The sequence below is a fragment of the Silurus meridionalis genome, chromosome 1 (assembly GCF_014805685.1).
Source record: "Silurus meridionalis isolate SWU-2019-XX chromosome 1, ASM1480568v1, whole genome shotgun sequence".
Classification (NCBI taxonomy): Eukaryota; Metazoa; Chordata; class Actinopteri; order Siluriformes; family Siluridae; genus Silurus; species Silurus meridionalis.
In genome coordinates this window covers 16,949,356-16,965,250 of record NC_060884.1, presented here as the reverse complement: position 1 = coordinate 16,965,250, position 15,895 = coordinate 16,949,356, and the positions used below count along the sequence as shown (strand labels likewise).

Genomic DNA, 15,895 nt, shown 5'->3' with positions numbered 1-15,895 from the left:
ATGAGACAGACCTAAATGAGACAGTGGTGATTGCTGCAACAGTGGAAGACCAAAAAAACTAACAAAAGGAAGTGCTTTTCTAATAGCTTACATTAATTGTGCTATGAAATCATTGTGGTGTTAGGAAAGAGGAATCTTGAGGAACACCCTTTTATATTTACAGTGCTTAGGTGTTACTATAGCAACTAAAACCACATCATCAGAAACTCCCAACTATTAGTTACATAGTATATTAAACAGCTTGTATGTGTGTATATATGTACAGTATGTATGTATGTATGTATGTATGTATGTATGTATTTATTTACCTAATGACTGAGTGATTTATTATTATTGATACTTTTATTTATTATTATTATTTAATCACAAAAACAACAGCATCAATAACAATGAGAACACATAATAGTACAAGGTACAGTAAAGTCAGTATTTATTTTCTTTACATTCTTTACAGCCACTAGTCTTTTACTAACTCTTAAACTAACTCTTGAACTCTTAAACTAACTATTAAACTCTTTAAATGATTGATGATTGAAATGGCTTGATGTTTTAAAGAAAATTAGGAAATAGTGAGAGCAAGAGAGAAAATTTCGGACCGTATCCAGACTATTCCAGGCCTGTTTGTATCTGTTACTAGTGTGGTTGGAAAAAATGATCACACTCAGTGAAGCCACAGCCAGACGAGGAACACCCTGAGTATGATTCACTCTAACTCAGTGGTCACACTCAGCTGGATAGCAAGATTGCTCTTTAATCATCTGTAGCATCTGCTATAGCAACTATATTTTGACAAGTAGATCACTGGTATATTTTATAAAAGAAGCAAAACTCTAAATTAAATCTTCGACATGAAAGTACCAATCCATTACTGAGGCCATCGGTTAATACCATGCTCATGAAAAGTTTTTTCTGATCTTACTCTTAGTCAGATGCATGGATATTTTTATGACTGTATGTTGTGTTTGCAGACACAATACAGATCTTGATTGCAAACTAAAGACTAAACTCGATGAGAGTCAGCTTACTACAGCTAGCATGTCAGTACAGGATCCTTTATCAGTTTGGATCAACAACATATAGGAAAAGCTGGATCAGCACATCCCTTAATCTTTTGTCTAATTTCCTGGCCTACATGCACTTTTTACTTGTTTTTAGAGAGTTTTTGCTCGATCCCTTTTCTCCCTGGCGGACAAAACAAGCAAACTCCAATAGATCAATGACAAAACAAGTAAACAAGCATAATAACAATAGCTAGAATTCCTGTGCTGCCTTTCACACCGACATTTCTGGAAGTAACCCAAGAGCGAGACAAAAACCTATTCATGTTTCCAGTTTGAACAGAGACCTCCCACAGGTGCACTAAAACCATGGACCATCTCACATTTGCTTCAGTGCAAAATCTCACACTGTAGACCCAAGACATGCTGCGGCGATCATAATTCGTTCCAAGACAACTTCCAGTACTGCTTGATCACAATGTTTTGAATATGAAAGGTTATTCTGACCGGTTTTCTTATTTTAGGGTGCTTCCTCATGTCTTGTTTGGGAGTTGCCACGATCTGTTTTGTACTTCTGTACAGTATTTGGATTGCTGTAAAGCTGCTTTGAAAAATGAAAGGAAATTGAGACTTAGCAGTACCAAAGAGTCCAATGTTTACCATTGAATTTCCAAATAAACGAGTTTAGCAGTGTAAGAAATACCGTGTGAAATGATGAGATGCCCACCCGGGCTCGTGCACTACGTCTTAAGGCGTGGCTCGAGCTCCGAGTCCCACCCATAATGAGATCTGTACTTGGTACGAAACATCTACGATTCCAGACTGTCTGATAACGCAGGGGTGTGTGTGTGTGTGTGATGGTGTGTGCGCGAAAAAGCTTAACAAACTGGCAATGTTAAGGCAGAAAAGACTTAAGAGCTTGTCTGCAGTCTGAGCGGATTACCGCGGAAGCTCCGTTCACTTACACGGGGCAGGAGGGGAACAAACGGCAGTCTGTTGTAGAGACACAATCCTGGGCAAACCTTTGGGCGAACTTTTGGTAACCTGATTCAGAGCTAAACATTACGAAAATATTAAATTATTATTTAACTGAGTTTCTAATTGTAAATTGGGTGAAAATGGAGATGAGCTCGTGGACGCTGCTGTTCTTGTTACTCGTTGTTTCACCACGGGGAAACGCCGGTAAGTTCACTGTTTACTGTTTTTTTACTTATTCAATAGGGATATTTGGTTTATTAAAACAAAATAATGTTTTAAGATTGTACCTTAAACATTTGAATATATATATATATATATATATATATATATATATATATATATATATAATGTTTAATATATGTTTATAGTGTATAGTGCTTGAGAATCCCTTCCATATAAAAGGACATGGTCAGGTCTATCCACACCTTGATTTTCCTCCAGAGATTGTTACTCAGTAGCTAATAGCTAACTAAGAAAATATTGGCTGGGAGAAGTAAATGAGCCAAGCTAAATAAATGTATTCAGTGTCGCCAAGGAGATGATCCAACACTGCCGCTTTCTAATCTACCCCAGTAACTTTCCAGTTTGCCCTTCTGGCAAAATCCCCCTCGTAGAAGTTGTATTGGTTTTGGAAGAAACTCTAGTTTCTGAAGTCTGTGTGAGTTTCCAGAACTATTACAGGTATGTTATATCTACTGGATACCATTAAGGACCATTAATAGAACGCCTTTGGCAACTTGCCGTATTGTCACATGCTGTATAGACACCAAAAGGGACAACTGGGCCCTAATTAGGCATCAAGATTTCAAGGTTTCAAAGGTTTCTTTGGTTCGATGACAGATTTTGTAATAGACACAAAAACAAAATAACGAGAACCATTTGCTCATTTTTGGTTGACAAAATTTTTGTTTGCAGCGTAAACCAATGTTGGATACAGCTTTTGTTTTTCAGCTGAAAGACAGATTGACCTTAAATGTGTGCTGTGTTTTACTTAGCAGGTGAATGTCAGCAACCTAACCTGCCAAATGAGTTGGTGTTATCAGACTCTGCTCTTCTGCAAAATAATTTTCCTGATGGATCTGAAATCACTCTGGAGTGTGCTAATGGCCATAAAGTGGATAAAGGCTCTAATGTTATCCGATGTCTCAATGGAGAATGGAGCAAAGAGGAGCTGATCTGTAAAAGTAAATCAACTTCCAGTGTTCATTTGAAATAGAAAGAGAGAAACCTTTTTAATTTTGTGCTGGTGTCGGCAACTGCTGTTTACAATGATCGTTGTAAACAGTATTGAGTATGAATAATAAAAAAAAAAATACAGTTATTAACAAAAATTCAATGAAACTTCCATTACTAATCATTACTAATGTTTGGTTTATCTAAATGCTAATAGAATTATTAATTAACAAAAAAAAAAATGCACTGCTTCTACTGAGTGATAGCATCCATGTAGAAAAAATATAGAACTTGTGGCAGATACCACGATTATGGTTTAACACTATGCTGTGTTTTTTGGTTGCACATATTTACCTTGAAAATTTAGTCCATTTTCATGTCACTTTTCATTTTTGTTTTATTTTCATCAGAAAAAGACTGTGGAAATCCTCGACAAGTTCAGCATGTGAAATATGAAATCAAAAGTGGAACATTGTTTGGTTCATACATCAGACCATTTTGTGATCCTGGGTAAGAGTTTTCTCATCTTAACTATCTTAATATATGTTCAATTCTGTAAGAAGGAAAAACATACCTACAAGGTTTTAAGTAGCAAAAATGGACTCTTTCCAGATATAACTTTCAGGGTTCCAGCCGTAGACAGTGTCTTTCACATGGCTGGACTGGAAGTGCAGCGTGTTTGGGTAAGTTTAAGCAACTACAGCTGTATATGATTAAAGATTTAACTACATATGCTGAAGCAACTTTGTAGACCCAAGCCTGAAATTTCCAACATAACTGTGTTTTTGTCATTGTTTTATAGTGGTAACCTGTGGAACCCTTCCTGTTATTCCTCATTCTACTATACTCAGTCAGCCGAACAAAACAAAAATTGAATATAATGATGTCATTCAATATGGCTGTGAGAAAAAATACTCACTTGTAGGCAACAGCTCTGTTGTTTGTCAAGAAAATAGGAAATACAGCTCACTTCCACAGTGCAAAGGTAAAATATATTTATGTTCTTGTTCTAATTCTTATCAAGAAACATGTGCCAGAGCAGTGGATTGTTAATGTGCTGTTTCCTTTTCTGTATCAGGTAGAAGCATTGATTTTAGAATAAGTAGATTTTTTAGCAGAGTGTGAAAACCTGCTTTATTTACTATATCATTGCATTGATATAACATAACATTCCTATAATGGCATTAAAAATGCATGATACATACGCAATCGTTTGTGATTCTTGGTGAAGATACTTTATGCAGGAATGATACAGTGGCTCCTTTACTCAGCATTCCTGAAATATTTATATTTATATAGTAGGGCTGTAACGATTCCTCGAGTAACTTGTGTCATTCAATTACAAAAATTCATCGAGGCAAATTATTTGCCTCAATGCTTCGTTCTTCCATTTAACTACACATGGGCATTTTGTTTCCTACAGACTATTGTTAATGATGCACCAACTTTTGAGCTCTTTAATGATCTGGACAGGTAAACACAGAATACGCTGCAGAGTAATAAATGGAGGAATGGGAAGAACATAGCGAGGGGCAAGAATAAGATTCAGACTAAAGAAAATGGTAGAAAAAAGTTTGGGTTCATTTTAAACTAAAACATAAAGAACCTCGTACAATTCGGTTACAGGTTTTTTGAATGACCAACTTACCATTTTTTAAGTTACCATTTTTATTTATATACAGTGCATTCAAAAAGACCCTCAGTGGCCACATAGAGAAGGTAGTGGAGCAAGTATTTAAATCTGGTAATAAATACACGGATTTAGTGCGTGGAAAATTTCAAGCTTCTTTTCCGGAGACTAAATACCGTGTCGTGATACTGTGCGAGATTAAATAAGTAAATAAATAAATGAATGAATGAGAATAATTATGAGTTTCATTAAATTATTATTTTCCTACGTGGCCACCGCAGAAGGATTTTTTTGAATGCACTGTATTTGCATTTTGATGCAATATATCAATTAATCAATTTCAGCAATAAAAATTTACATTATTCTTAAAGGAAACAAATTACTCATTTATTTTAAGTGTCCTCTCTTATTTTCTCTCTCTTTAGTATTGCTCTTTAAAAAAAAAAAAAGTAATTCTTATCAGATTACTCGATTAATCGATGGAATATTTCTTTGAATACTTGATTACTAAAATAATTAGTTGATATTTGATATATTATATTATATTATATTATATTATATTTATCTAATTTACTTAAATTCAATTTTGGTGATTCTGTGATAGCATTTATTTAATAGTGTTTCTTTTCCACAGTGTGTATTTTTCATGATCATGATTTCTTATGAGGTTTATGTTTAGTAGATCAGCTAAACACTGCAAATTCATGCTGGTCAGCTAAAAAAAAACACACCCTCTATATCTGTAAAATTGAGATTAGTGAAAGCCAGTCAGAATACATAATGTAGGGTGTGACTGGTGTCAACAAATAACTTACACAATAACCTCTATAAAAAGTGATCAGAACACCTTAGAGCTCAGCTTGTTATAACTGTAAATGTGAGACCACATTGGAGTTCCAGTCAGAAAACAGAATGATGGGCTGCCGAGGGCTGTGTAAATGTTTTGCATTTCTACCACATTTTTATTTGCACATTTTACAGTTGTTTTAAAAAGAGAAATATACAAAGATTACAATTAGAATTTTTGCTGTTTGTCTAAATGACAATGACAAAAGCTCTGCTCGGCTATGACAACTTGAAGTGTGCAATGATTATGCTATGTACATGTTGTGTTATTAGCAGGATACTAAATTAATATATGAAATTAATTAGTTGTAGTCTATAAATGTATGATGGCAAAGAGATATTGCACTGCCAGTTTCTTATCTTCAGCAGGCTGAAACTGACAGGCAGTAGAGAATGTTTTTGACCTTTAAAATGCTTTGTTTTGTTGAGCAGCCGATTGTGCTGAACCTGTCCTGAAGGGTTCAATGGTGTTAAAAAAAACAAATTCTACTCTGAATAATGCGTTTCCTCATGGATCTGAAGTCACTCTGGAGTGTGCTGCTGGCCATGTGAAGTATCAGGGCTCTGACGTCATCACATGTAACAATGGTGAATGGAACAAACAAGAGCTGAGCTGTAAAGGTAAGTCAGATTTCTTGCATTATGTTTCATTCATCAATTCATACAGTGAGATCGCTACACTTTCAATTTTGTGATGGTGTCAACAACTAACTTACACAATAACATTTATAAACTTCAAAATATACTTTAAAATGTAATTAATTAGTGAAGTTCAATTAATTAATTAATAAAACTTTAAAGTTTCTATCAAACACCCTCCCTACCAAAAAAATAAATAAATAAAAAATAAAATAAATAAATAAATAAAAATAAAAATGTATATATATATATATATATATATATATATATATATATATATATATATATATATATATATATATATATAAAATAAAATAATTTTTAAGATCAGACATAATTTTAAAATGTTGATATAAATTATTAATAGAATATCTGGTGTGGGAACAGGCATTATTAAAAGGAATGCAGTTTTGATCAATTGTTATTGTTATTATTATTTTATTTATTTCTTTTTACTATTAATGGTATTATTATTAATACTGTATACTAAGAATGAAATTTCCAAAAATAACTGTATGCATGTTGTTGTTTTATAGCGATTAACTGCGGGAAGCCTCCTGAAATTCCTCACTCGATCAAACACAGTAATCTGACCAAGGAAAACCTGGAATATAAAGATGAAATTGAATACAGCTGTGAGGCAGAATACACTCTTGTAGGCAACAAATTTGTTGTTTGTCAGAAAGATGGGAAATACAGTTCACTTCCACAATGCAAAGGTGAAAATATATTTTTCTTTCACTTTAGTTATTATGAAAAAATGTGTAAGAAAAGAAACAGTAACTAGGAAACTAGTTAGTGGACTTTGCCCTCCTGAAATGTTCACATTTGCACTGCATCCCCTACTGGGTATAGTCTGACTTAGTTTTAATGATTTAATGCTTCTTTTCCTTATTGATGCAGATTTTCAATGATCACCTTAGAGCTCAGCTTCATAAACTTATTTGGCTGCAAAATCTCTTATTATATCTGTAAAAGTGAGGCAACACTTGAGTGCCTGTCAGAACGAATAATGAAAGGTTGCCCAGGACTTTGTGTAAGAAGTGAAGACTTAGCATTTCAAACACATTTTTATTTGCACATTTTACACTTGTTTGAAGAAGACAAATATAAAAAGATTACAATCCAAACATTTTGCTGCTTGCCTAACCAGTCAGTGAGTAGTAGTCAGTGGGTATGGTAGCAAAGAGATGATATTACACTGCTCGTTTTTAATCTAATAGTATGTTATATGTCTGGTGTAGGAACAGGCAGTATTAACAGGAAAGCAGCATTAATGTTATTATTATACACTAAGAATAACATTTTCTTCTGTAATCGTATGCGTTTTGTTTTATAGCGATTAACTGCGGGAAGCCTCCTGAAATTCCTCATTCGATCAAACACAGTAATCTGACCAAGGAAATCCTGGAATATAAAGATGAAATTGAATACAGCTGTGAGGCAGAATACACTCTTGTAGGCAACAAATTTGTTGTTTGTCAGAAAGATGGGAAATACAGTTCACTTCCACAATGCAAAGGTAAAATAATTTTTCTTTCACTTTAGTTATTATGAAAAAATGTGTAAGAAAAGAAACAGTAACTAGGAAACTAGTTAGTGGACTTTGCCCTCCTGAAATGTTCACATTTGCACTGCATCCCCTACTGGGTATAGTCTGACTTAGTTTTAATGATTTAATGCTTCTTTTCCTTATTGATGCAGATTTTCAATGATCACCTTAGAGCTCAGCTTCATAAACTTATTTGGCTGCAAAATCTCTTATTATATCTGTAAAAGTGAGGCAACACTTGAGTGCCTGTCAGAACGAATAATGAAAGGTTGCCCAGGACTTTGTGTAAGAAGTGAAGACTTAGCATTTCAAACACATTTTTATTTGCACATTTTACACTTGTTTGAAGAAGACAAATATAAAAAGATTACAATCCAAACATTTTGCTGCTTGCCTAACCAGTCAGTGAGTAGTAGTCAGTGGGTATGGTAGCAAAGAGATGATATTACACTGCTCGTTTTTAATCTAATAGTATGTTATATGTCTGGTGTAGGAACAGGCAGTATTAACAGGAAAGCAGCATTAATGTTATTATTATACACTAAGAATAACATTTTCTTCTGTAATCGTATGCGTTTTGTTTTATAGCGATTAACTGCGGGAAGCCTCCTGAAATTCCTCATTCGATCAAACACAGTAATCTGACCAAGGAAATCCTGGAATATAAAGATGAAATTGAATACAGCTGTGAGGCAGAATACACTCTTGTAGGCAACAAATTTGTTGTTTGTCAGAAAGATGGGAAATACAGTTCACTTCCACAATGCAAAGGTAAAAATAAATTTTTCTCTCACTTTAGTTATTATGAAAAAATGTGTAAGAAAAGAAACAGTAACTAGGAAACTAGTTAGTGGACTTTGCCCTCCTGAAATGTTCACATTTGCACTGCATCCCCTACTGGGTATAGTCTGAGTTAGTTTTAATGATTTAATGCTTCTTTTCCTTATTGATGCAGATTTTCAATGATCACCTTAGAGCTCAGCTTCATAAACTTATTTGGCTGCAAAATCTCTTATTATATCTGTAAAAGTGAGGCAACACTTGAGTGCCTGTCAGAACGCATAATGAAAGGCTTCCCAGGACTTTGTGTAAGAAGTGAAGACTTAGCATTTCTGACACATTTTCATTTGCACATTTTACACTTGTTATAAGAAGACAAATATACAAACAAAATCAGTGAGTAGTAGTCAGTGGGTGTGGTAGCAAAGAGATGATATTACACTGCTCGTTCCTAATCTAATAGTATGTTATATGTCTGGTGTAGGAACAGGCAGTATTAACAGGAAAGCAGCATTAATTTTATTATTATACACTAAGAATAACATTTTCTTCTGTAATTGTATGCGTTTTGTTTTATAGCGATTAACTGTGGGGAGCCTCCTGAAATTCCTCATTCGATCAAACACAGTAATCTGACCAAGGAAATCCTGGAATATAAAGATGAAATTGAATACAGCTGTGAGGCAGAATACACTCTTGTAGGCAACAAATTTGTTGTTTGTCAGAAGGATGGGAAATACAGTTCACTTCCACAATGCAAAGGTAAAAAGTGAATTTTGTGTTCACTTCATTTATGAAAAAAAAAACGTGTAAGAAAGGAAACAGTAACTTGGAAACTAGGTAGCAGTTTGAAGCCAGTTTCTTATCTTCAGCAGGCTGTAACTGACAGGCAGTAGAGAATGTGCTTGACCTTTAAAATGCTTTGTTTTGTTGAGCAGCCGATTGTCCGGAACCTGTCCTGAAGGGTCCAGTTGTGTTAAAAAACTCTCCTACTCTGAATAAAATGTTTCTTCATGGATCTGAAGTCACTCTGGAGTGTGCTACTGGCAAGATTCAGGGTTCTAACTCCATCACATGTAACAATGGTAAATGGAACAAACAAGAGCTGAGATGTGAAAGTAAGTCAGATTTGTTTCATCATGTTTCATTCACTCATAATTGTGCGAAATAGCTACATTTTCAATTTTCAATTTTAGTCAACAACTAACTTCAAAATGTACTTTAAAAGACAAACAGACCAGCTAAATTATCTTAGATTTTTCAAACAAAGAAAAATTATTATTAGTTTTTATTATTTATTTATTATTAGTCAATTATTATTATTATTATTATTATTGACTATTTATGTTATTAATTTTAGTAGAATAAAAATAAAAATTTCTAAATAACTGTATTGGTGAACAGATTAAAAACTCTTTTGTTAAATCTGTAATTGTGAGGCTACATTTGACTACAAATCAAATATGAACGCCAGAGAATGAAGGAGCTGCCCAGGGCTGTGTGTGAGAAGATTGGTTGAGTGACAACATTATATAATTTATAATAAAATAAACTAATGCTAAAATCAGTAGCCATTTTGACCAGTCTGTTTCACAGTATTACCTAAAACAGCTCACAAGGGTAATATTTTGCAGAGCTGCAGAACTCCTGACATTTGCATGTTAGATTCCTTCATTATTAAAAAAACAGGCAAATTCAAAGTGAGAAGTTCAATGTTAACAAACAGGAAAATTTAGGGTGAGGTGCAAACAAAGTTGCTTGAGCAAATACATTTTATTGTAATCCGAAATCCTAAACTACCATAAAGATATAAAGTTTGGTGTAGCCAAGTACACTGGGTGTATATTTTGCAATGCATGTGAACTTGAATGTGTTAATGTGTAATTGAGTCCAGGTGCATGAAATCCTAAAACTGGTAAATGTAAACATAAAAGAATGAGTGATACTTGGGTTTTCTAGTCCTATGTTTGTAAGCCACATGGTACACTGGGAATTGTGGTGAGCAGCCATGTTTTGTAGACTGCTTTGTGTTCAGTGACCTATAGAATAGTCGTTTGCAGTCGTGCAGGTCGGATATCTTGTGGAACTAATCATTTACTTCAACAAAATTATTGAATGTAATAATTTGTTGAATTAATTGCATTTTTTTTTTGTTATTGCATTTTTTCTCTAGAGAGTGAGGACGATAAAAGAGGTAAATCATAGTATATGTAAAATTACATCTGCTAAATCTTTAACATTTACATTCTGGCTGTGAATGTAAGTCTATAGATCAGAATTACAGCTTTCATTTTCTCCTTTTCTGCATGTAGATGTGTTACGCAAAAGAACATTGCACCGTGACTTAGATCAGATAGGTCTACTAAGGAAAACAGCAGTAGTTGATGACAGTAACAGAGAGCTATGTAGTCGTGCAGTTATTACAAGGAATCATATTAACAAATTTCCATTGTTATTTACACAAATTAGCTTGAAGTCTGTCTGTTCTAATACTTTTGCTCACCGAAAGAATTAAGTGGTCTGCCACCAGAGGTTCCATGTTCAAAGATGTTTAGCACACCTAGATAAAAAAAACCCCAGTTACATTATTACTAATAATACCAAAAATAATAATAATAATATAAGTATTTTTGTTGTTGTTATTGTTGTTAATGTTGTTATTATTATTATTATTAATCTTATTACTATTATTATTATTATTCCTCTTATTGTGTAATGTTTCTTTTTTCAGGGACCTTTTTTCAGGATACTTGGATATTTAAAGTCGTTGTTGTTGTTTTTGGAGTCATTGCACTTGGTGAGTTCTTTAATGTATCTTCAGTAAATTGGTCAGAGTCTGCAAGTATGAGAGAAAAAAGTAAAATGTAGTAAACACTGTTTCAATAAACAGAGGCAAAACAATATATAGAACTAAGTTTCATACACTGGTGCCATGTTGGAGAACCAGATTCAAGTGCAAATGAAGTTCAGAGATTGTACTGCAATTCTGGCAAAAAGACCTGAATCGTAAAACAAAAATCATAAACTGAGAAAGGCGAGAACCAAAAAGACCACAAAAGGGCAAATTAAAAAATATTAAGGGAATATCTATACATAATCACACAGTTTATGTATAGATATTACTGTAGGTATGACCACACTGAGTGGTGCCTTGCATAGAAACAAAGAAACACATTAACTCAAATACCAAAATTAATCAAATTGCAAATTGCAATTAGGTGAAAGGGATCATAATGCAATAGGGAGCCAATTAACAACAAGACATGGGAGGAGACAAGACATGAACCAAAACAATATGCAGGGTGACATAAACAAACTTGACAGCATATATATTATTTTAAATATGATTATTTACTTATGGTCTGTTAATTAACATTAATCTTGAAGAATAATTTCCTGAAGTAAAGTTGCAATACTTTATTAAAATGCTTTGCACTATTGTAATACTGTAACATAAAAACATTTCTAAATGCTATATAAAATATAGATAACTATGGGCACAGCAGTCTATTTTCTTTGGTTGCTTATTTTCTCATGGTTATATGCATAACTCCTGAGAACTAACAGCAAATTACAAGAAGAATGACATTTGCATTTATTTAAAGCATTCCTAATAGGTGTCAATAAAGTTTGTGCATGCACTGTTGAGAGAAAATACTATTATTTAAGGTTGTGTCTAAGTTTTATTTTACACAATTAATTTAGTTTATCAAATGGAGATCAATACTGTATATTGGACAAACCACTAATATGTCACTTATTTTCACAGTATTTGTGTTTGTATGCATCTGGCTTCACCAGAAACAGAAAGGGTAAGCGTCACTTATAATGGCTATTATTATAACTCGCATGCTAAATTAATTAGCCCACTGCATGTGTGAAATGCTGCTACTTGACCTTCAAACTATTCTAAGCTAACTTACAAATTTTTCTATTATCTTCTTTAGAATTTATCTTGCAAACTTGAGTAAGGATGATCAAGATTATACATGCTATAAATAGTGTTTGTATTCTTATTTAGGGTTTATTAGATTACTGTGTAACTATTTAGTGGTAAATAACAAAAAAAGGCAGGCAAAAGTATGGTATTGCAGCATTTATGTCTTTCCTGATTTCGAGGATGTGAGCAAATCCCTCCGTTTTTCCAATGACAAAAATATGTTTCCTGTATATCCTGTATCCTTGCTTTCTTGAAACATAATATAAATGTTTCTATAATACACTATTACAACAGTGTAATAAATAAATAAATTAATAAAATAGGTTAACCAGCATAACCAGCATTGTTCACAACACATAAAACAGTTGAACATTTTATCACATCAGCCAGATGTTTCTACCAAGCAGAAATGGTGACGACTGTATTGTGACTGTAGCAGGCAGATAGGAAAGGCAGCCCAAAATATTTATTTTTACAATATTCACTATACAATGATCAGCCATAGGAGTAAAGACACTGACAGCTGAAGCTAATTATTATTGGTTATTTTGTTTCACTGGCCCCTTTTAAGGGGTAGGACGTATTTGGATCTGAGTGACTTTCCCATGAGGCTAAATAACAAGTGATCCTAAATGACTTGGTCAGAACATCTCCAAAACAGCATTTTCGGGGTTTTCCTGGTACACAGTGGTTAGTACTTGCCAAAAGTGGTCCATGGAAAGCCACCCAGGGAAAAGACAAGATGGGGACAGATGCTAAAAAAGTCAATGCTGGCTACAGTAGAAAGGTGTGTATGAGGCTACATAGTCACAGACTGGTCAGAGTGCCCATGCGACCTGTACATACATTGCCAAATGTGCCTACAGTGGCAAATTGAGCTTTAAACTGGATCATCGAGCAAAGGATGAAGGTGGCCCAGTATTTTACATAATGTGGATGACCGGGTATATGTGTGCTTTGCTTACCCTGGGAAGAGATGGCACTAGGATGCATTATGGGAAGAATTCAAGCTGGTGGATGCAGTGTAATACTCTGGGCAATGTTATACTGGTAAACCTTGGGTCCTGGCATTAAAGTACACCCCTTCATGGAAAGGTATTATCTAATGACATTGGCTTCTCTTGGCATACACAAAAATGAAAGGTTTGAGAAACAAGACAAAAAGTTCAAGGTGTTGACTTGACCTGCAAATTCCCCGGCTCTAAATCCAATTGAGTATCTGTGGAATGTGCTGGTAAAAAGAAGTCTGATCTTTGGAGGCCCTGCCATGCAACTTACCAGACTTAAAAGGGTTGCTAACATCTTGCTGACAGTTACCACAGCATACCTTTAGAGGTTTTGTCAAGTTCTTTCCTCAAACGGTCAGAACTGTGTTTTTAATCCTATGGCTGATTGGTATATATTATGAATAAGAATCCAGTTTATACAGAGAAACAATTTTTTAACCTCACAGTACTTCACAGTAATGTCATTTATTATTGCAAATTTCACATTTTTGGAAAAAGACTCATCATAGATTTAGGCATTAGTAATTGATTAAGTCATTCTGATGCACAATGATGACACCTGGCTGACTAATACCCAGAGGAAATGGGCAAGACCACAATTTACAGGCATTACGTAACACACATTGAGCGTGTTATATGGTGCTGACAGTGTTGCGAAATTAACATTGCTTTGTCTAACTGCTTAAATCATATTTAGCCCTATACTAATGTAAAGCAGGAGGCTGTAAGTTGGTTTATACAAAATACTGAAACAAGGCACGTGGATAATGTTGATTATATCACATTATTTGGTGATGCTGCATAGATCATATGACACCAGGGAAGAAAAGAGGATGAAAGAAGGATTGATGCAAGAAAACAGTTACTCTACTTCTCCCCAGTTCCGGTATAAGGTACCTACTAAGATCTTCAACCTTACTGAAGCTCAAGTTTCACCTTTCTTTTTCTGACATTTTCTTTAGTTTAGAGTTTTGCCATAGCTAATTAGGCTCCTGTAGTAGTTCAATTAATGTTATTAGTATAATTCTCTAGTTCTCTGGTGAAATTTTTTATGCTTTAGTAATATGACTGTCTTTTCTACTTTCTCCCAAACACAGGGCCCGTAATCGCACTGTTCCTGTCTGCAAATTTGCTTCTGATCTTTGAATTGTTCAGGAGTACAGTATTACCTCATGAAGAAGACCAAAATATTTTATTTGCACATAATATTATGTATAAGTTTGATTTTTGTTTCCTTTTCTGAACGCTGCAGTTCTGAATCTGTCTCCTGGGAATTCCCTGTATTTAATATCAGACATTTTTTTTAGACTGAACTAACTTTGAGTTCAGTGACACATTTCTTTCTGAAATTCTATTTAAGTGCTGGGAGCTCCTTGCACACTCCTTCAGAACTGAAATGGGAACTCAGAGGGTTCTATTTTCTCTTGTATCAGACCAGACTACAAGCCTAAGACAGGTCAAAATTAATGTCACACTGTGCTCCTGTTCACAAGTGAATCACTTGAAACATGGACACAGAACATCTTTTATTTAGTCCCTCATGTAGAAACTGAATTGCACTGAAATAAAGGCCTGCTTTGTGAGGAGGCCAGTGATTATTGATGGCTAGACAACAATAAACTTGGTCAAGCTTCCAAATTAATCATATATCAAGGAAAGTCAGAAGCAAAACTCATTCAGATGCTGTTTTTTTTAGTCTAGAATACACTTTAAGTCTGTAAGAGTAGAGACGTCAGAGCAAAAGATTTAATACAATGCCTTATAAGCACTTTAAAAATGCACTGTGGCTAATGGATTTTGTAACTACTTTGATGGTCATGTCTTGTAAATATATTTTTTAATAAAATTATTTAGCCAAACCTTTTTTATGTTGCAATTTTAGCATGATCCTTTTTTTCTTTACTGTATTGGGATAAGATTCTGACATTGTGATGTACAAATCCTTACATTGTTCAGTTTAATGCTAAAGTCAGGTTACATGATATTGCAAATTGTAATTAAATTATCTAATTTGTTCCAGTTATACACAGTGGGAGTTCTCTCGTCTGTCTTTCACACTTTCAGGAAAAAAACATAGAAAGTGTCTGTTAACTGAGCTTAAATGTTCTCATTTGTTCATACTCACAGGAGTCCATTATTCCCCTGCTACACATCGTCTCAGAGATGAAAACCTCTGTGGGAGTTTAAAGGGAGGGCTATGTGATGTTTTAGAGACATAAGCAGTTATATATGTTTAGCCCTAAGTTCCATTCTGGAACTGGAAACAAATGAGAATAAATGTAAAAAAAAAAGTAAAACAGTTGGGAGAAAAAAGATCTACTGTCGGATCTACTTATTGTGTTTTTAAATCTT

The 15,895-nt window shown here is 34.1% G+C and overlaps 1 protein-coding gene across 4 annotated transcripts; it reads left to right on the top strand.

Annotated features, from left to right (window-relative positions):
* The first annotated feature begins 1,796 nt into the window (after positions 1-1,796).
* Positions 1,797-15,407, top strand: LOC124385994 (sushi, von Willebrand factor type A, EGF and pentraxin domain-containing protein 1-like). Of its 4 annotated transcripts, none has more exons than XM_046849564.1 (16): positions 1,798-2,180; positions 2,975-3,160; positions 3,560-3,659; positions 3,762-3,832; positions 3,952-4,134; positions 6,058-6,246; positions 6,801-6,983; positions 7,604-7,786; positions 8,405-8,587; positions 9,176-9,358; positions 9,535-9,714; positions 10,770-10,790; positions 11,328-11,393; positions 12,366-12,408; positions 14,349-14,436; positions 14,641-15,407. In XM_046849564.1, the coding sequence occupies exons 1-16, from the start codon at positions 2,117-2,119 to the stop codon at positions 14,647-14,649; spliced, it is 1,932 nt and encodes a 643-aa protein (XP_046705520.1). In that variant the 5' UTR covers positions 1,798-2,116; the 3' UTR covers positions 14,650-15,407. The 4 variants fall into 4 exon arrangements, with proteins under 4 accessions (XP_046705539.1, XP_046705520.1, XP_046705511.1 ...); XM_046849555.1 differs by having other exon boundaries at positions 1,799-2,180; positions 2,972-3,160; XM_046849583.1 differs by lacking the exon at positions 6,801-6,983 and having other exon boundaries at positions 1,797-2,180; positions 2,972-3,160.
* The last annotated feature ends 488 nt before the right edge of the window (positions 15,408-15,895 follow it).

Bases quoted from the DNA above. Each gene is read 5' to 3' on its own strand.
- LOC124385994 (XM_046849555.1), top strand. From the start codon at position 2,117: ATGGAGATGAGCTCGTGGACGCTGCTGTTCTTGTTACTCGTTGTTTCA. The intron at 3,833-3,951 runs GTAAGTTTAAGC...ATTGTTTTATAG, and splicing joins TGGAAGTGCAGCGTGTTTGG to TGGTAACCTGTGGAACCCTT. The intron at 8,588-9,175 runs GTAAAAATAAAT...TTTGTTTTATAG, and splicing joins TTCACTTCCACAATGCAAAG to CGATTAACTGTGGGGAGCCT.